The 20,785-nt window shown below is 60.5% G+C and overlaps 1 protein-coding gene across 1 annotated transcript; it reads left to right on the top strand.

Moving 5' to 3' along the window:
* Positions 1–370: 370 nt before the first annotated feature.
* GRK2 (G protein-coupled receptor kinase 2) lies at positions 371–20,697 on the top strand. The gene is made up of 21 exons (XM_033205087.1): positions 371–784; positions 11,446–11,522; positions 13,360–13,433; positions 13,578–13,679; positions 13,786–13,860; positions 13,999–14,060; positions 14,888–14,939; positions 15,250–15,341; positions 15,615–15,714; positions 15,803–15,881; positions 15,975–16,105; positions 16,410–16,504; positions 16,573–16,680; positions 16,889–16,955; positions 17,258–17,358; positions 17,840–17,906; positions 17,979–18,074; positions 18,335–18,497; positions 18,974–19,110; positions 19,202–19,315; positions 19,413–20,697. Exons 1-21 carry the CDS (start codon positions 672–674, stop codon positions 19,575–19,577), a joined length of 2,070 nt encoding a protein of 689 aa, XP_033060978.1. The 5' UTR covers positions 371–671; the 3' UTR covers positions 19,578–20,697.
* Positions 20,698–20,785: the final 88 nt, after the last annotated feature.

Genomic DNA, 20,785 nt, shown 5'->3' with positions numbered 1-20,785 from the left:
CCAGGGTTATAGCCAGGGTCTGAGATGAAAATCCCGGGATGGTGTTCAGAGGTCTGAATCTGTGTCTTGGTGAGCGTTCAGGTTCCTTGTGATCACGTCTGGTGTCAGGGCCGCAGCCTGACTGGAGAGCTTGGGATCCAGAGATGTGACCCGAGGTTGTGGTCAAGGAATGGGTCTGGGATCGTCTTCTGTGCCGGGTCCCTGTCTTGTTCCAGGCCCGGGCCTCCGTCCAGACCCGAGGTCACGGCCAGGATCTGAGCCCGCTATCGCAGGTCTGGTTCGGGGTCAGACTCCGCGCGGCCTCCAGGGGGCGCCGTCTCCCGCCCGGCTCGGCTACTTGCGGGCTCGCTGGCGCCGTGCGCGGCAGGCGGGGCCGGAGGCGGCGGCGGCTCCGGGGCGCGGGCGCGCGGGCGGCGGCGGCGGCGGCGGCGCCCCGACTGCAGTCCCGGCGGGAGCGGAGCGCGAGCCGGGGCCGGGCCCGAGCCGGCGCCATGGGGCGGCGCCGCCTGTGAGCGGCGGCGAGCGGAGCCGCGGGCGCCGAGCGGGGCCAGGCGGGAGGCGTCGGCGCCCCAGGCCGAGCGAGCCGCGGCCGGACCGGGCCGAGCGCCGAGCGAGCGGGAGCGGCGGCGGCGGCGGCGGCGGCGGCGGGAGGAGGCAGCGCCGCCGCCAAGATGGCGGACCTGGAGGCGGTGCTGGCCGACGTGAGCTACCTGATGGCCATGGAGAAGAGCAAGGCCACGCCGGCCGCGCGCGCCAGCAAGAAGATCCTGCTGCCCGAGCCCAGGTGAGGAGAAGTCGCCCGCGGCCCCGGCCCGACCCCACGGGCACCCCGGCCGCGACCCCGAGACCCTGGCCCCACACTCAACCCCGCGACTTGGACCCCCGGGGTCGGCTCTCGCGACCCTCTGTCGGCCCCCGAGCCCGGAGCAGCCCGGCCGTGGCGCCTGCGGGTCCAGACGCTAAGCCCCAGACCCTGAGCGCCTGAGCCCGGAGCGCCCCAACTCCGGAGCTCCTCTGCCCCTTCGGCCCCCGGGCCCGCTCCGGTCCCCCGGCCGCCCTGCTGCTTCCTTATCGCGTTCCGCCGCCCCCCCCCCCCACCAGCCGCTGTCAGCCCCTAGCTCCCGCCTTCTCCCACAGGGGCCCGGCGCGCCCCTTCATCCTCCTCCGAGCAGCCCTTGGTCCCTGTGGGGTCCCCTCCCCTCCGCCGGCCACCATTTACCTCGCCTGACGATGTCACCCACCCTTTTGCTGTCCCTGCTCACGGCACCCGCCTTGGGGTTTCCACTACCCCCACCCGTCTCCCCTCCAGTCTACACTTGGGTGAGGTGTGGGGGGACAGCCAGTTTTCCGGACTCTTCTCCCACCCTCTGGTGGAGTCGCTATCCTGTAGTTGGGCTTGAGAGTGCTTTCAGGGCGGCGTGGTGAGCAGGACCTAGGGTGCTGCGGGCACCCTCCGCCTCAGACCGCGCTCAGGTGGGGGAAACATCCCCCATGCCCTCTCCCCCACGTTCCTCCTCTGGCGTGCACTGCATATGGTGCCCGGTGGGTGCTGTTGACCAGGGGCCCTCCCAGCACACCGGCAACAGCTGGACCTTAGCTATCGCCTCTGTAAGACAACTGACATCACACCTGGTATCAAAGTTTAGACTGCTCAGGATGTAGGTGCAAAAGTACACAGGATGTGGACGATTGCTGCGGTTTGTCCAGCACTTTATGGCTGATAGAGTATCTCTCCACTGTGTGAGCCTCTCAGCAGCGAATGGGGTGGCCAGGAGAGGTGTAGTTTAACTGAAGCTCCAGAGGTGAGTGGCCTGCCCCAAGTCACACAGGTTGTCTGAGGTGGCACCTGGCCAACAGATCAGGGCTTCAGACTTCCGGTTCTACATTTCATTGGCTGCCCTGGCCTGCGCCAGGGAGCAGATGTGCCCGCCACGGTTCTTTGTGTCGTGTGGCAACTCCTCGTGCATGCCTGAGGGTTAGCCTCCTGGTGCCCCAGCAGGCTGGGAATGGGGCCTGTCCACACTGCCGTGGTCTTATCTTGTGACTGTGGGCAAGTCCCTTCCCTCACTGGGCCTCGGTCTTCTCATCTGTGAAATGTAGATGGCGTGAAATAAGAGTTGTGACTCTGTGATGTCCCTCAACCTTTGAAGCATCTGTCTAAGCCCTGGCTGATGCTGCAGGGGTGCCATGCCCATGGCCCTCACCGGCCCCCTCTGCCATGCCCTGCTCACTGGGTGTTTGGATTGACTGAACGTCAGGCCTGGGAGAGGAAAATTGGTCTGCATTCTGAAAAGGCTGTTAGGGCCTTTTTTTTCTAAGATATTTGCAATCAGATTTCTCAAAACAGGAACCAGACTGACTGTCAGCTGGGGGCTGTCCAGGGAGCAGTGACGGTTAGTGCAGAAATGAGTTCAGAAATGACAAACCCACGAGGGAGGAAACGGGGGAGTCAGCCTCTAGGGCTCAAAACGGCTCTCCTTGGTGGCCACAGCCTTGAGACCCTCCTGCAGGATGGAGTTCGGCAATGTGTGTGGTGGGACCTTTTCTGGAACTGTCTGCGTTTGTGTACTCTCCCCCCAGAATGCATTGCTTCTGATGGGGCGCCGCCTTGGCTCTGCAGGTGTCAGAACCCGGAGAAACGAGATGTTCTTTTCCTGTCCCCTTTCCCATCCACAGCAGTGATGGCGGTGATAGCAATAATGATAGGAGTTATTACTGACTTACCTGTTTTGACATCTGTCATCATCTGTCATCTCAATTCTTCAACCAACCTGTGAAGCTGGCTAGGCCATGCCTTGCATGTAGTAGTTGCTCAAGAAATACCAGGACTGTGTGACGCCCCGGGCAGTCCTGAGCAGAAACAAGGTTGGATAGGATTCTGGGAGGACAGCAGGAGGCGGAGCCAGGCAGCCCAGGTTTTCACATTGGGTCACCATCAGCAGCATGGCCTTCCGCAAATTGCCCACATCTGTGAAATGGACTGGAGGTGCGAGCGCCGAGTATCAGTGTGCTAAGGCCTGGGAAGGGCTATGGGCCACCCCTATATGGGGATCCAGGCCTGAGGTATTAGGGAGCAGGCCACCCTTTGCATATGCCTTGCCTTGCACACCCAGTGGGGCAGAGCGCGCTCCCCTTGCCCCCCGCCGCCCCGATGGTGATCCTGACCATGTCTCATGTTTGGCCGACAGTTTTCCGTTTGCAGAGTGATTTTTACTCCATTTTGTCCTTTTGACAACTGTGGGAGGCAGGCCCAGTAGGTGGGATTCTCCCCTTTAGCAGTTGAAGTCATTGAGGCTCAGGGAGGGGAGGAGTCGCGTACTCGTCACAGAAGAAAGCTGGAATGGGGCCTCAGGTTTCTGGACCACACAGGCCGGTGCTGTTTCTCTGCTGTGCTTTATCCCCTCCACTCACCCCTGCACAACACTGTTCTCGCCCCTGTCCACATTTTGCGGCGTGGGCTGACTGGCACCCCTTGTCTGGGGCCATTGGCTGTCACAGTTCACAAGGCTCAGCCCCCTTCCTGTTGGCTGGGATGGAGAACTGAGCTGCCCTGGCAAAGCTACTGCCCCGAGGGGCAGCTCCACTCCAGGGTCCCATCAGATGCAGGAGCCTGTCTTCCCCATACCCCCAAGGTCAATGTCAGAGTCAGGGAGAGGGGCTGTGGCTTGTCCCTGTGACAGGGTGCCTCTGGGAATTGTTCACACCTTGAGGTGGCCCACCTTGGCAGTCCCTCCATGGCTGGTGCCTGGGGATGTGGCTTGACCAAGAGCTGGGGCTGGCATCACAGCTCTGAGTTCCAACGGCTAGGGAATGGGAGTGGTTAGGCACAGTGCCACATTGAGTTGGTACAGGGGCCTCCCCTTCTGTCACCCTATAGAATCCGAGGAAACAGTCCCTTTCCCCGACCTTCTTCTAGAAGGAGGCAGCGTAAGGCAGCATTGTGTATCTGGAAGATGGGAGACCTGGCTTCTCCCTCTACCACCAGCCCACATGGGACCTAGGCCAGTCCCTTAGCCTGACTGGGCCTGCCTCGGTTTCCACCTTGGTAAAATTAGGGGGCTGCCCCTTCACTCTCAGGGTCTGTGGTCTGGGCCTTGCTCTGAAGGAACTGCTGTCTCCCTTTCCCGGCAGCCAGCAGTCTTGTAATTTTCATCATTTGCTTAATATGACCACTGAGGTCTCGTGTAATTAATCTCTGGGCTCCTAGCTGAGGAGGCCTGCCTGGGCGCTCCCAGGAGGTTCCTCTGCCCTCCCCAGTGACAGTGGCAGCCCCAGCAGCAGATTGTTGGAGCCGGGTGCCTCTTGCAGCCTCCCGATTTCTTGGCTGTTTCCTGGTCCCTCCCCCACCGAGAGTTTCCTCTTTCCTGCCCCTTTCTGGCTTCCCTGTCTCCCCAGACCCTGCCCCTGTTCCTCCGCTGCCTCGTTCCTGTTAACTCTTTGCAGCCAGAACTTCCTGCCCTTGATTTGTGGGGGAAGGAGTGCAGCGGGAAGCTTTTTCCCTCCCTCCTTCCTCCACTCCTGCGGCACCAGCTGCAACCCTGCTGCTTCCAGCCTTTGTCCCTTACCCAGAACTTTCCACTTCAGTGGCAGCATTCTCCTGACTCCTTTCCCTGAAAACAAGATGATCTTTCCTGCAGTCACTCCCTCTGGGCCTTTGAAGCCCCACCATTCCCCAGGAATGGGTGTCTGCGATATCTTTCTCATCTGCTTTCTTTTCCAGAGCATGGCTTTCACTTATTCGCCGTTAAGTCGCCCGCCTGCTGTTACCTGGATAAATGGATTTGAAGGGAGTGTGAGCAATGCAGATTGGAAACTGTGCAGGGGAATTTGGGCTGTTAACCCAGAATGAGGTGTCCTATTAATGCACAATCAATTCCTAGTAGTAAGTTCCCGGTGACGTCAGGTGCAGGCGTGCTCCGCAGCCAGCATCTCCTCCCCGTGCCTAGGTTGCACCCAGGTGGGCTTGGCAGAGGGGCTGAGTGCTCAGGCTAGTGGGTTTGGGTTGGCTTGGCTGTTGCTTTCAGGATGTGCTCTTGCTTCGGAACACATAGCAGGAACCAAAAGCACAGTGTTGCCCTTGAGGACGCACAGCCTCCCTCACACCTGCCCCTTCTTCCCAGGCCCCTTCCCTACTCTCCTTCGGCTCCCCATGGGTCAGTTTCCGCTGCTGAATGGAGCTATATTCACATTATTTCTACTTTGCTGCAACTGAGATACTAAAAATGAGATGTTTGGCTGCAGCTTTTTTCTAAAACGATAATATCCCTTCTCTGCTTTGCTGCTTACTGCAAAGGGCCACGTCTATGCTGGCAGAAGTGGGTTTTCTGGTATTAACATGTTGGCAGCTCTGTTCCCAGGTAGGGGCAATTTTCTGACTCTAGAGCCATCTCGAGTTTGTGATGGGGGACAACCCCCTCCTGGGAACCACAGGGCACAGAGTTCTGGAAGTTTGTTCTTGGTGCATTCTAGCGTGATGCAGATTACGGTCTCCATGTCGGCAGTAAATTGCAGGGTGTGGGTGCTCATGTCATATTTGTGAAGAAGCCGTGACATTTGACAAGGCCGCCAGAGTGCCTCTTCCCGAGCATCCCCGCAAGGGAGCTGCTTTGTGGCCGACGCGACGTTCCAGAGCCTGGGCTGTGTGCCGGGCCAGCTGGCTTTTTCTCTCCACTGCTCAGGGCTTGCCTTGGACTGACGGTTTGGGCTGGTCTTTCCTATTTGGTCTGTGGCCCCATCCTTGAGCTCTGAGGATGTTGTTGGCCCCAGGGAGAGTCATTGAGAAACATTAAGAAGCCCCAGGGGACTTCCTCCTGCTGCTGGCACCTTGGTGTCAGGTTTCCTGGAAATGCCACAGGGAGCACCTCGGCCATAGCCACAAGCCCTGCTGCGCTGGCTGGTGAACGCTCGCTCATCTCCCAGGGGACGGTTCCCAGCGTGGCCGCACCAGACCTGCCAGGCCTGTAGCCCTCGTGCCAGCTCTCACCATCCTGGCGTGGCAAAGCTTTAGCATCACTGTCGCACGACAGGCACAGGAACCATGGCTCCTGGCTGCCAGCTGCCGGCCAAGGCTGCCTCTCATCCTGGGTTCCAGGGAAGGGGGCTGCCTGCCTCCTGCAGCCCCTAGTCAGGAGCGGGAGGGCAGCCAGGCCAGAGGCTGGGCACATGTCAGGGTCCTCTGAGCCCTGCACCCGGCTCTTTCACAGAGGTCAAGGGAAGGATGGAGGGTGCTCTGGTGGGAGGCCGTTTCTCAGGGAGCCTTTGGACATTTTCTCTGACACTAACTCACTGTGGGCCTCGGAGCACACGGCCCAGCCAGCTTCCTCCAGCCTTGGTTTCCTCACCATCAGCAAGAGTGTGTTGGCCTCTGACTTGTCACTCCCTCCCATCCACACAGCTGCAGCCTCTGACCCCGAGCAGGAGCCACCTGAGAGAGCCCAGGCCATAGAGCATGGCCTGGACTTTGCATTTCTTCTGAACCATGAGGTGCCAGAAGGGACCGGAAGTGCTCCCTCAGCACCCACTCCTTCCCTGTCACCCAGCGCTCAGTGCTGCAGCTGCTCACTGTCTTCTGCCCGCAGCATTGGGCTGGGCCTGCTCCAGGAGCAGCAGGAGCTGGTGCGGGCTGCCCTAGCTGCAGGGGTGCCAAGGTGGGACTGACCGCTCCTTCCCAAGGCTGGGCGGGCACCAAGCACCTCTGTGCCAAGGAGCCCTTGATACTTTGGCAGGGCAGGCTGTAGGCTCTACCCACTGGGCCCACAGTAGAGCAATGCAGTGCCTGAAGCTGGTCTGTGAGCAGGGGAGTCCCAACCACCCTGCTCAGCTCAGCCCTGGCCACAGGCCCCATCCACCAAGGCCCCATCCTCCAAGAACACAGCAAATGTGGAACAGAGGGTCGGGCAAGACAGGCCACTGTGTAATTCAGCACGGACTGTCCATGAGCTGTGGGGCGCTGAGGAACGGGGCTCTGGTGGCTCTCTCCCATGGCCCAGCAGGCAGGGCACGGTGGGCAGCACGGCCAGCCTGGCGTTTTAGGAGCACCCCTTCTGCCGTGTCCGCCCAGGCTTTGCAAATGGCCAGTGTGACAATGACGATTCAGCATCTCATTGACATCCTCATTTTACAGGTGGGGAAACTGGACATTTCAACTTTGTGACCAGGTGGTAAGGGGCATTTGGAACCCAGGCACCCATCCAACGGCCAGAGCAAAGATCAAGGCCCTTGCCCAAAAGTGTTGGGAACCTTAGGTCCTTCCGTCTGGGACTGTTGAGGCCACTTGGTTCTCCTGATCTCCAGAGTAGATCTTGGGAGCCACGTTCCCCTGGATCTCAGGGTTGCTGACCTGGGTGGCGGCAGGGACATGCTCTGGGCTCACTGCCACTCCAGACTCTGCCAGTATCAGGGAGCGGTGTTGGAGACAAGGTGACCCAACCCAGGAGGCTGCACCGCCCCCATGCCCGCCTGTGCTTGCCACCCTGGCAGGAGCTGCCCCCAGTGGCAAGTTCTTCCAACCTGCCAGTTCCCTTGGCAGCCAGACCCATGGGAATAGACAGGAAACCCTAAAATTGCCACTTTGGGGGCCTTCCATTCAAGGACTCTGCTCAGGCCTGACCTTGTGTTTGGTTTCTTGCTGGGGGGAGGGGGGTTGTTTATTTTATTTAAAAAACATTTTTTTCTTTTTAAGGAAGAAAGTGAAGTGCTGTGGGCTGGGAAGAATGCGGTAGCCATGCCCAGGCGTGGCTGCTGAGGGGAGACATGGCCTCAGAGCCCCGGGTCCTGCTTGCTGCTGTTCCCAGGCGGGGGCCGACAGCAGAGCCCCTGGGAAGGAGAAAGGGCCTGCCCGGCAGGTTCCCCTGGCTGTCGCAGGCAGGGAAGCAAGCATGCTTCCCCCTTGGAGACTTTGTGTGTCCAGTTGAGAAGTGGCAGTGGCTACTCCCTGGCTCCTAGGTGGCCATTCCCTCTGCCAAGCTGGCACTATTTTTTTTTTTTTTTTTTTGAGACAGAGTCTCACTCTGTCACCCAGGCTGGAGTGCAGTGGCACAATCTTGGCTCACTGCAACCTCCGTCTCCAGGGTTCAGGTGATTCTTCTGCCTCAGCCTCCTGAGTAGCTGGGACTACAGGCGCATGCCACCATGCCCGGCTAATTTTTATATTTTTAGTAGAGACAGGGTTTCACCATGTTGGTCAGACTGGTCTTGAACTCTTGACCTCATGATTCGCCCGCCTCAGCCTCCCAATGTGCTGGGATTACAAGTGTGAGCTACTGTGCCCTGCCAAGCTGGCACCGTTTTTGCAGGCTCTTAGGAAGCAAGTCTGGGGCTCAGTGGGACTTACTGCTGAAGCCCCGTGGCCCCCATTCCCAGGACCATGCCCAGCTCCTGGTGGGTGACCCCTACAGGCTAGAATTGCTTTGCCTGTCATCTGCATCTGCCTGTCGCTGCCTTCCGCTTGACCAGCACCTGATCAAACTCATTTGACCCTCCACTGCCCCGGAAGACTGGCATTTTGTGATTTTTTTTTTTTTTTTTTTTTTTTTTTGGCTTTTTTTCATCCCCTTCTGTGGACCAAAATGTCCCAGAACTCAAAAATCTGGTGCAGAACCAGAGTCCCGCCTTCCCGGCCCACCTCCCAGGTGAGATGCAGGCCCCTGGCCTTGGGGTTTTCTCCTCGCTCTGGTTTTTCCAGTGCATAACCTACGCCTCCAGGGCCGCCCAGGGCCCAGGCCTCCTGTCTGCAGGTGCTGAGTGCAGGGGCTGGGTCTTTCTCAGTTAAAGAGATTTTTAGGAAGCCCCTGCTGTGTGTGAAACGCCAGTCTCCGTCCACCGATTCCTATGTCCTTGGGAGTCCCACGTGCCGGGAAACATGTCCTTGACAGTGGCTGGTGGATGTGAGCTGGCATATGTCCTGAAGGGGTGGGTGTGCTGGCATGGACGGGGGGGCCCATCCTCGGAGCTCCTGTCAGTTCTCAGAGGGCATCCTGACTCCCCGGTGGTGGGGCGTTGACCCTCCTCTTCCCATCCAGGCAGGGTCTGTTCTGAAGGAGTCATAGGATGCGAACTCAGGGTCACTTAGGCCCATCCTTGTCTTCAGTGCCCTGCTTCCTGTTGGAGACAACTTTGGAAGAGGCCACAGCCCCTCCCAGCCTCTGAGGAGCAGGCGAGGGGGTCACGGCCTTGGGACTGTGCTCATGGCAACCCTGCTGTGCTCGTGCTATCGTGCTATCGTGCTATCTTGCTCAGCTTTTCCTGAGGAAGGCTCGAACCAAGTGAGATCAGGGGCCGAGGCCCGGGAGTCCACTGCAGCCCTTCCCAGAAGGACAGTGCCCAGCGGAAACGGATAGGACCCCCCTCTGGAGCCTGAGGCCAGTGGCCAGGCAGGGTCCACAGGCCAGGTCAATGCTGCCTGGAGCTGCTCTCTGCAGACGGCTCTTCTGGCTGGAGCCACTGTTCTTCCAGACCCTCGGGCCCAAAGCCTGGAAGCCCTCACGGGGCTGAACTCATAACCCTTCTCCTGGTCCCCGACAGCCTGAGCCTTCTCTCACCCACCCTCTTGCCCTTCTTCCTGCCAAAGTGTCGCCTCTGCCTGGGCTTCCTCCCCGTAGCACCTCCAGTGGAGTTGGGCTACCGCTGCCCTGGATGGAGCCTCCTGAGTCCTGCTCTCCTGCCCACTCCTTGGCTCTGAAGCCCCCTGTTTTGCAAGGCCCAGCCCTCCGCCTTGCCATGGACTTTGTGTGACCTCTCCCCTGCCCCATTGGCCCTTGCTTATCCCTGGACATACTGTCCCCTGCCTGTTGCATGTCTACCGATCTCCCTGGCTTCGCCACCTGCCGAGATCCTGCTTGCACTCCAGGAACCCAGGGGAGTTCCGCCTTCTCCACACAGCCTCCCCAGACCCAGAAGCCTCCTCCCCTTCCCAAGGCTTCTGCACATGCTGTCTGGTATCACAGGCTCAGAACCATGCCCTGGGCAGGGCTGCTTGGAGCAGGGGGTGGCTTTGGCATGATGTACACAGTGCCTCAGGGGTAGGTAGATGTGCAGCAGGTCTTTGTGACCACAGCCTGGGTGGCCAGTCCAACCAGCCCTGGACTGGGCTCCTAGGGGCAGGCAGGGCCAGAGTGCAGATAGGCAGGGGCCGTGCCAAGCAGAGAATCTGGACTTGCAGATCCAAATCTCCACCAGCTGCAGTCTTTTCCCAGGAGGCCTGCTGGTGGCCCCATAGATCCTGCAGGGCCATGTGAGCATGACATGGGCTCAGGTTGTTGGCACTACAGGCCCCCAGCCCTGCACATGCCCTCAGTATGGCAGCTACACGTTACCCTAGGAGCCCAGATTAGTGAGGACCAGATACAGGCCTCAGCTGGCCATCGGGACAGACCGGCAGGGCTGGGCTGGAGATGGACCAGGAGAGGGCAGGAGGGGACAGTAAGGTGGTATTTGAGGCCAGGAGTGAAGCCTGTTGTGGCTCTCCCAGACAGCACTCATTGTAGGGGTGAGATAAACAGGGTGGGGGGTGTCAGGTTGGGTTTTGGGGGTCACAGTGGCCAGTCCTTCCCCTACGGCCATACCAAGCAACCCAGGGCAGGGGTCACATTTTATATCCAAGTACTAGGGACACACGACCAAGGCATGGCCTTTTCTTACCATTTAAAACATTGAGATGCAGTTCATACAAAATTCATCATTTTATTATACAATTTAGTGTTTTTTAGTATATTCACCATGTTATGCAACCCTTACCCCAAAAAGAAACCCCATCCCCACCAGCAGTCACTCCTCTCCCTCCCCAGCCCCCCCAAAAAGAAACCCCATCCCCACCACAGTCAATCCTCTCCCTCCCCCAGTCGCCCCAAAAAGAAACCCCATCCCCACCGGCAGTCACTCCTCTCCCTCTCTCCAGTCCCCGGCAGCCACAGATCTGCATACTGTGTCCGTGGGTTTGTTCATGTGAGTGAACTCCCACAATATGTGGCAACCCTTTGTGACTGGCTTCGTTCAGCCTCATGTTTTCAAGGGTTATCCGCGTTGTGGCCCCTGTCAGTGCCTCATTCCTTTTTACCGCCGAGCCGTGTGCCCCTGTGTGGAGATGCCACATGTGTGTCTTTTCATCTGCTCACAAACCAGGTTTGGCTTTTGTGACTTGGCCAAGTGCCCAAAGCCAGCCGGTGGCAGCACTGGGACCAAACCCCACAGGCAGTGGGCCCCTGAGCAGAGGGCCACCTGCCGGCCACCGTGGCCTTTGGGACACAGCCTGGCGGGGGCAGTGCAGGGAAAGGCTTCCTGGAAGCCCTCTGGTTTGACCTGTGGCTGGGGTGAGTAGGCCCGACATGGTGGCCTCCTTCCTGGAGGGAGTGGCGACACCACCAGCAGTGCCCTCTGCTCACATTTCTGGGCCTGCAGCCCCGACAGGCTCTGGGGGCTTCTGCTTACTGTGCCCCCCCCGTCCTACAGCATCCGCAGTGTCATGCAGAAGTACCTGGAAGACCGGGGCGAGGTGACCTTTGAGAAGATCTTTTCCCAGAAGCTGGGTGAGTATGGCAGTGGTTCTGCCAGCCACCAGGCTTAACTTCTTGCCCCTACCCCAGTCAGCCCAGCCGTGCTCCCCAGTCTCCGGAGATTTGGCCTCCCACCTATTCAGGGTGGAGCAGCCAGCGAGACCCCAGGGGTTGCTCCAAGTCTCTGTGACCCTGCGTGCCTCCTAGCCCCTGCCCATCGGCCCAGGGAGCCCCGTGGTGGGGGTGGGGGCCCAGAGTCTTCCAGGGCCGCCAGGGAAGTTCCTCCTTTGGGGTTTTTGTTTTTGAGAGTTGCAGCTTCCCCTTGGCTCGGCCGCAGCTGCTCTGGGCCGTTGGTAGAACTGACAGGAAGAGGCGGGGCCCTTCCTGTGGCGCCTGCCGAGCTGTGGTTGGCCCCGCCCCACCCCATGGGCCCTCTTTGTAAGCAACCTGCCTGGCGCTGGCCCTCCATTCCTCCTCCAGCTGGTGTCTGATGCCTGCTGTCAGAAGTTTAATGCGACCCACCCTCTGGACCTGGCCTGGAGGGCAGGCTTGGGGCAGGTCTCAGGAAACAGGCTCCAGCCCCACATGGCTTTGATTTGGCCTTCCTGAGAATAGGAGGTCAGCTCTGGACAGGGGGCATCCTGGCCTGATGGGATCAGGCATTGGACGTCAGCCTGGGGGAGTCGGTGTGTCAGGAAGCACAGAGTTTGGGTCCCAGGCCTGTGCCATGTGCCCTCGGGCAAGTTGCTTCATCTCTCTGAGCCTGCTGGTGTCCTCATCTGGGAGATGGGACTCATGAGTCCCACTGCGCAGGCCTGTCACAGTCAGATGAGAGCACTGTGCCCACTGTGAAGCCTGGTCTCCATTCCTCAAAGGCCCTGCACTAAAGGCCAGGCAGTGAGGACTGAAGTGATGGCCGCAGCTCTGACCCAGGTGCCCATGCGGTGTCCCCGAAGGCATGGGAGGCTACCAGCTCGAGCCAGCTCACCCATGTCAGACTGGAGGCCTGAGGAGGGCCTCTGTCCCTGGGTAGTGCTTGGGGGCCAGGTCCCTGGGCCCGGGCCCAGGCCCCTTACTCAGGCATGAGGGCACTCTATCTGGGGTCCCCTGAGAGCCCACCTTGCCTCTCCAGTTCCCTGTGGCCCATACCCCTTCCATGCCCCCTGCCCTGAGGCCCCAGCCCCCAACCTCTTTCCCAGGGACTTGCCACTTGGTAGAGTAGTCCTGGGTTCCGCTTGAGTCTCTGCCACAGGCAGTATGTCTGACCAGCTCCCTGAGCCCTAGTTTCCCCAACTGGACCCATCCTTCCTGCCTGTTTCTCAGGCCACTGTGCCCATAAGCCAGACAATGGAGTGGGGCAGGGTCCAGAGGAGTGGTGTGGCCTCTCAGAGCCCCCTGCTAACCTCCCCACCATGCTGCAGGCTGAACTGGCCCCGGTGGCCACAGCATCTCAGGGCCCTCAGACTGGATCGTGTTGTACCTGCACAGCCCACCCCGGTGCGGGGTATCAGCCTCACAGAGCAGGCACAGGGTCCTGGGCTACAGTGAATGGGGGCCCAGGTGCCAAGCCAGGGCTCCCTGATGCCAGAGCCAACCCCTCTCCTCTGCCTCACCCATCGCCGTCCAGCTGCCACCTGGGGAAACAGATTTCAGGAAGAGGGTAGAAACATGGGGGCCCTGACCCAGAATCCAGGTATCTTCAAGTTGGCAGCAGCCTTAGTGGCTGCCTGGCCCACCCCTTGCCTGGGGCCGAGACCACCTTTGCCATCTCCATAGCCAGTTCTGCCCAGGGAGTTCAACCCACACTATCCGCACTGATGGGAAGGCCTCTGAGAGGCGTGTTTCTGTGACCTTACACTGTTGCCTTCAGGGTACCTGCTCTTCCGAGACTTCTGCCTGAACCACCTGGAGGAGGCCAGGCCCTTGGTGGAGTTCTACGAGGAGGTGAGGCCCAGAGGCCCGGGCCCTGCGCTGCCCGGAGAAAGGGAAGGAGGTTGAGGCAGCTTTGTGGAATCCACAAGCCACCTGGTGTGGGCACCCCCATTCCCTGCTGGGCTATCGATGACCTGCAGGAATCCTGTTCTCCAGATCAAGAAGTATGAGAAGCTGGAGACAGAGGAGGAGCGTGTGGCACGCAGCCGGGAGATCTTCGACTCATACATCATGAAGGAGCTGCTGGCCTGCTCGCACGTGAGTGTCCTCGGCTGGCCCCCTGTGCTGGCCCAGAGTCACCTGCAGATTGGGAGGGGAAAAGAGGACCCTGCAGAGAATTCATGGCCACCTCTGTCCTCCCCAGCCCTTCTCGAAGAGTGCCACTGAGCATGTCCAAGGCCACCTGGGGAAGAAGCAGGTGCCTCCAGATCTCTTCCAGGTGTGTGCCTCCCGATCCCTGCCCAGGCGAAGTCATCTTGGACAGCCCTGGGTCAACGAACCTGGTCAGCTGGGGGTGGGGCCTGGGCAGCCATGGTCTCTCGGGGCTCAGTCACCAACTTCCAGCTTCCTCCCTTAGCCATACATCGAAGAGATTTGTCAGAACCTCCGCGGGGACGTGTTCCAGAAATTCATCGAGAGGTGAGAGCGGGGCAGTGTAGGAGAGGAATGGGGAGGGAGGGGCCGCTCTCAGAAGGGTGTGGCTGGTGTGGAGGGCAGAAGCCAGCCTTCATTAGGCCCTGAGCAGGCAGGTGGCTGGCCCGTCAGTGGCCCCCTTGCAAGGACTCCTGAGAGGTCAGACAGGCTGCAGGCCATCTTCTCCCACACTGCCATCCTCAGCACCAGGCAGCTCAAAGCCCATCCCAGGCAGTCTCCTAGCTCCAGGGAGCTCCAGGGACCTAGGAGAGCTGCGCCCGCTGTGTCTCTTTGCCATGGGCTGTATAGCACCTTGCTGGCCCACCCGGGCTGAGAAGCATCAGGGTCGTGGTAGGGATGGGCCCAGGAGAGCACACGGCCCCCGTGACCCTCGTAGCCAGAGTTGGCGCGGTGGGTGGGAATTGTAGGCAGATTTCAGCTAGCTTTAGGGAGCAGCTTTTTTAGGGTCACTGTTGCCCAGCCATGGAGTGAGCTCTATGTCATTGGAGGTATGCAAGCAGGTATGGGAGATGCACTTGTCAAGGATATGGTAGCAGGAAGTCTGGGTTAGACTGGAAGACCTCGTCTCTGTGTGGGTCTGATTCCAGCAGGAAGCCACAGCCAGGTGGCCGAGGGCCGTGCTGGGCACCTAAGCAGCCCTGGCTGGCACTGTGGGTGGGCAGGCCCTCAACATATCATTCCTGGAAGAGGACATTAAAGCTCATGATGTTTCCACATCTGCCCTCACGGGACCCCAGGGAGTGACTGCTGGGTGGGGCAGGCTCACTTCCCACATTCTGAGTGGCCCCTGAGCCCAGATTCTTCTCTTCCAGCGATAAGTTCACACGGTTTTGCCAGTGGAAGAATGTGGAGCTCAACATCCACGTGAGTGGGCCTGAGGGGGGCATGGAAAGCTGGGCACCCTGCTGCTCCTCTCCCGGGAGCTGGGCCTGAGGCTTGGCTGGGAGTGGGGAGGTCAGGGGGTATCTATCCTTTAGCCCCCAGGGCCGTGGCTATGGGGGTCAGGGCTGGGATCCTGGCATGGGGAGGCTGGAGCAGGTAAGTGTGTGGCAAGGATGGCCAGGACATGGGTATGGGGACCCTGGCATGGGGCCAGCCCCTGCTGCCCAGGTGCCTCTGCCCCAGGACTGGGCCAAGGCAGCCTGTGGTGACCGCAGCTGTCGCTGCCCCTCAGCTGACCATGAATGACTTCAGCGTGCATCGCATCATCGGGCGCGGGGGCTTCGGCGAGGTCTATGGGTGCCGGAAGGCCGACACAGGCAAGATGTGAGCACCCTGCTCGGCGCGGGGGATGTCTGGGGGAGCCGGGCTCCTGGGGGGCCCTGACAGTCTGGGTTCCTCACAGGGCTACCTGCTGCCCCATGCACTCCTGTCTTGCCATGCTGTTACCCCTGCAGGCTCCTCTGGCCCCAGCCCTCCCTGTCTTTTATTTGTGCCACATGCTGGTCCTGGGTCTAATCTTTCCCTCAAGCGCCCCCAGAGGCAGCCCTGGGCCCCTGTTCCCAGGGTTGGTGTTGATTGCCGACCTGTGCCCTGCAGGTACGCCATGAAGTGCCTGGACAAAAAGCGCATCAAGATGAAGCAGGGGGAGACCCTGGCCCTGAATGAGCGCATCATGCTCTCACTTGTCAGCACCGGGGTGAGTGGGGTGGGCTGGGCTGCCGCTGAGGCTCTGGAACCCCGGGCACCCCTGCTGACTGCCCCTCCCCTCATGTCTCCCCTCCCAGGACTGCCCATTCATCGTCTGCATGTCATACGCGTTCCACACGCCAGACAAGCTCAGCTTCATCCTGGACCTCATGAATGGTGAGTGCTGGCCCTGCCCCAGGGTGGGCTGGGCCCAGGCATGGGAGGCTGGGACAAGATGCTGAATGCTGCCTGTGGGGCTGCCTCCCTCAGGTGGGGACCTGCACTACCACCTGTCCCAGCACGGGGTCTTCTCAGAGGCTGACATGCGCTTCTATGCGGCCGAGATCATCCTGGGCCTGGAGCACATGCACAACCGCTTCGTGGTCTACCGGGACCTGAAGGTGAGCGCCCTGCTGTCCCTAGGCTGGGCCTCCGTAGCTGTCCTCTCCTTCCTCTCAGTATCCTGGCCACCAGGCCCAGAGGAGTGGGGCTCCTGGGACATGGCCGCCCCTTGTCTTCCCATCTCCGCCCCTGCCCTTCCCACCCAGCCACTCTCTGGGTCCAGGTTGTGGCTGGGGACAAGAGAGAGGACCCCACCTTTGCCCTTTCCTTGGGAAGCCATCATCCTCTCCAGTGAAGCAGTGACCCAGCTGGCATCTTGCCTGGCCGGGCCCCATCCTGAGCTGCCCTGGGCTTCCTCCACAGCCGGCCAACATCCTTCTGGACGAGCATGGCCACGTGCGGATCTCGGACCTGGGCCTGGCCTGCGACTTCTCCAAGAAGAAGCCCCATGCCAGCGTGTGAGTGCCCCCCACCCTCTACCTCCCCACCCGTCACCACTCCCGCTCATGGCCCCTTGCTCCCACAGGGGCACCCACGGGTACATGGCTCCGGAGGTCCTGCAGAAGGGCGTAGCCTACGACAGCAGTGCCGACTGGTTCTCTCTGGGGTGCATGCTCTTCAAGTTGCTGCGGGGGTGAGTGGCCCGTCCCAGGTGGGCAGGTGGGTCGGGGCTGAGAGAAATTCCTCCCCAGTCCGGGTGGGATACTAGGGGAGGGGAGCCCATAGCTGCCTTGGTGTTGGGGTGGCACCGTCCCTGACTTTGGTCACAGCTCATTCATGCTGCCTGCCTCCCTTTCCCCATTCCTGTCCTTTGACGTTGGTTTTTGGCCTCTCTTGCCCAGGCATAGCCCCTTCCGGCAGCACAAGACCAAAGACAAGCATGAGATCGACCGCATGACGCTGACGATGGTGGGTGCGGGTCTCGGCACGGGGCCGCGGAGGGGTGGGTGGAGCTCCTGTGAGTGCCAGAGCATGACTCTTGCTTCCCACCAGCCAGCAGAGATCTCGGCCACTGACCCCTACTCTGGCCTCCGAGGCAGACCTCCTGCCCCATAGGCTCTTGCCCTCCCCGTGCTGTTGGAGCACCTGACAGATGGAAGCGACGCTCCATCTGTCCCTCTGCTGGGGGCCTGGACCCCTCGCTCCCCTGAGCTGGGATGGGGTCAAGGGCTCTTCCTAAGCCCCTGCTAATGACCCACTCCTCTCTAAAGGCTGTGGAGCTGCCCGACTCCTTCTCCCCTGAACTCCGCTCCCTGTTGGAGGGGTTGCTGCAGAGAGATGTCAACCGGAGACTGGGCTGCCTGGGCCGAGGGTGAGTGCCCTGGCTCCTTGGGCATGCTGCCGGCTGTGCCCCCATGAGGACAAGGGCTGTGTCCCATCACCTGGAACCCCCTCCAAGGTCACAGCCTCCTTGGAGGAGCTCACAAGTTGAGGCATGGCCAGCCCTGTCCAATGTTCTCAGGGTGGAGGGGCTGCCCTGGGGGTGGGAGCTGCTGGAACCAGCTGGTAACTGGCTTCCAGAGGGGCCCTTGTCACAGACAATGATAATAGCAGCTTTTTATGTTTATTGAACATTTATTAAGCACTGGGCATAGGGTTGCAAAATTTACCAATGTTAAAAGCCACAACCCTATGATGTAGGAACTTCTGTTCTCCCATTTGAGAGATGAGGAAACAGCTCAAGCTTAAGGAACTTGCCCAAGTTCACAGAGCCAGAAAGTGGCTCAACCAGGAGTTAAGCCCAGGAGGGCTCAGGGTGGGGCTGAGCCCAGATGACTGGCCTCTCCCCGCAGGGCTCAGGAGGTGAAAGAGAGCCCCTTTTTCCGCTCCCTGGACTGGCAGATGGTCTTCTTGCAGAAGGTAACAGTCTGCGGCAGGGACTGGGGATGCTCTGCAGTCCCACCCCCGAGCTAATGCCCTGTTCTGCTGCAGTACCCTCCCCCGCTGATCCCCCCACGAGGGGAGGTGAACGCGGCTGATGCCTTCGACATTGGCTCCTTTGATGAGGAGGACACAAAAGGAATCAAGGTACTGGGCCTTGCCTGGCCTCTTGTACCTGGGCTCCGATCCTGGCCTGGGGGAGGATCCCTGTCCCTTCCTATCACCTGTGAGACCCTGTGCCAGCCCTGCCAGCTTGGAGGCCTCAGCTCCTCCTCAGCCAACTTCCCTGGTGGTGGCAGTTGCACTGACCATCCCTACCCAGGGCCCTGGGTCTGGGCAGCCTGTGGCTGATGGTATTCCGGCATCTCTGTCCATTCATGTGCCCCTGCCCCATCCACCTGGCAAAGTTACTGGACAGTGATCAGGAGCTCTACCGCAACTTCCCCCTCACCATCTCGGAGCGGTGGCAGCAGGAGGTGGCCGAGACTGTCTTCGACACCATCAACGCTGAGACAGACCGGCTGGAGGCTCGCAAGAAAGCCAAGAACAAGCAGCTGGGCCATGAGGAAGGTGAGGGTCGCCGGCTGCTGCGGCACCAGGCCCCTGCCTGCTTAGAAGTGAGCAGCTGGCTCGGGTTTAAGGAACTCGCCCTGGATCACAGCCAGAAAGTGGCGGCTCTGGGATTGAAACTCAGGCTGGGGCCGGGTGTGGTGGCTCACGCCTGTAATCCCAGCACTTTGGGAGGCCAAGGAGCGCAGATCACTTGAGGTCAGGAGTTTGAGACCAGCCTGGCCAACATGGTGAAACCCTGTCTCTACCAAAAAATACCAAAAAAATTAGCCAGGCATGGTGGCAGGCGCCTGTACTCCCAGCTACCCGGGAGGCTGAGGCGGGAGGATCGCTTGAACCTGGGAGGTGGAGGTTGCAGTGAGCCAAGATTGTGCCACAGCCCTCCAGCCTGGGCGACAGAGTGGAGACCCTGTCTGAAAACAACAAAAAAGAAACCCAGGCGGGGCCGGCTGAGTCTCCTCTGTCTCTCACCTCAGACTACGCCCTGGGCAAGGACTGCATCATGCACGGCTACATGTCCAAGATGGGCAACCCCTTCCTGACCCAGTGGCAGCGGCGGTACTTCTACCTGTTCCCCAACCGCCTGGAGTGGCGGGGCGAGGGCGAGGCCCCGGTAAGGAGCCCGTGCGGGGGTCCGGGAGCTGGGCTTCCAGGTGGCTGGCCGGCCCGGCTCTTACCTGCACCACCCATCCCTGGCCCTGCAGCAGAGCCTGCTGACCATGGAGGAGATCCAGTCCGTGGAGGAGACGCAGATCAAGGAGCGCAAGTGCCTGCTCCTCAAGATCCGCGGTGGGAAACAGTTCGTTTTGCAGTGCGATGTGAGTGGGGGCTGGGCTGGGGGTGGGAGGGCCGGGGGGCCAGGCCAGGCAGGCTGGGGAGAGCCCCAGCTAACAGAGCTGGGCTTGGCATGTGTAGAGCGACCCTGAACTGGTGCAGTGGAAGAAGGAGCTGCGTGACGCCTACCGCGAGGCCCAGCAGCTGGTGCAGCGGGTGCCCAAGATGAAGAACAAGCCGCGCTCGCCTGTGGTGGAGCTGAGCAAGGTGCCGCTGGTCCAGCGCGGCAGTGCCAACGGCCTCTGACCCGCCCGCCCGCCTTTTATAAACCTCTAATTTATTTTGTCGAATTTTTATTATTTGTTTTCCCGCCAAGCGGAAAAGGTTTTATTTTGTAATTATTGTGATTTCCTGTGGCCCCAGCCTGGCCCAGCTCCCCGGGGAGGGGCCTGCTTGCCTCAGCTCCTGCTGCACCAACCCAGCCGCTGCCCGGCGCCCACCGTCCTGACCCCAGGGGCTGCCCACTCCCAGTGTCTTCCTGTGGGGGAAGAGCACAGCCCTCCCGCCCCTTCCCCGAGGGATGATGCCACACCAAGCTGTGCCACCCTGGACTCTGTGGGCTGCACTCTGTGCCCACGGGCACTGCTGAGTGGCCCAGCCTCCCTCACTGGGGCGGGCGCAGCACAGGGATCCGACTTGAATTTTCCCACTGCACCCCCTCCTGCTGCAGAGGGGCAGGCCTGCACTGTCCTGCCCCACAGCGTTGGTGAGAGGAGGGGCCTGTTGTCTCCCTGGCCCCCAAGGCCTCCCACAGTGACTCGGGCTCCTGTGCCCTTATTCAGGAAAAGCCTCGGTGTCACTGGCTGCCTCCACTCCCACTTCCCTGACACTGCAGGGCTCGGCTGAGAGGGTGGCATTGGCGGCAGGTGCTGCTACCCTCCCTTCTGTCCCCTCTTGCCCCAACCCCCAGCACCTGGGCTCAGGGACCACAGCAAGGCTACTGTGGGTTGGGCCATACTGGCCTCGCCTGGCCTGAGGTCTCCCCGATGCTGGGGCGGGTGCGACCCCTTCTGCCCAGGACGGGGCCGGCCAGGTGGGCGGGCAGCACATCAAGGAGGCTGGCTGGAGCCTGTCAGTGTGCCCCCCACCCCGGCCCGTCAGTGTACCCTTGCCCAGGCTGGCCAACCCCACAGCCCACGTCCTGTCAGTGCCGCCACCTTGGGGCGCCGCCTCGCCCACCGCATGCCCCCTCGTGCCAGTCACGCTGCCTGTGTGGTGTCGCGCCTTCTCCCCCACCCCGGGGCTGGGTTGGCGCACCCTCCCCTCCCGTCTACTCATTCCCCGGGGCGTTTCTTTGCCGATTTTTGAATGTGATTTTAAAGAGTGAAAAATGAGACTATGCGTTTTTATAAAAAATGGTGCCTGATTCGGCTGTCTCAGACTCTTTGTACCTGGTGACTGCTTTTCAGCCTCTGCTGGACTAGGGGCCGAGGGGGAGGGTCTCGGTGGTACCA

The sequence above is a fragment of the Trachypithecus francoisi genome, unplaced genomic scaffold (genome assembly GCF_009764315.1).
Source record: "Trachypithecus francoisi isolate TF-2019V2 unplaced genomic scaffold, Tfra_2.0 Lachesis_group8, whole genome shotgun sequence".
Taxonomy (NCBI): domain Eukaryota; kingdom Metazoa; phylum Chordata; class Mammalia; order Primates; family Cercopithecidae; genus Trachypithecus; species Trachypithecus francoisi.
This window is presented reverse-complemented; position numbering and strand designations above follow the sequence as displayed.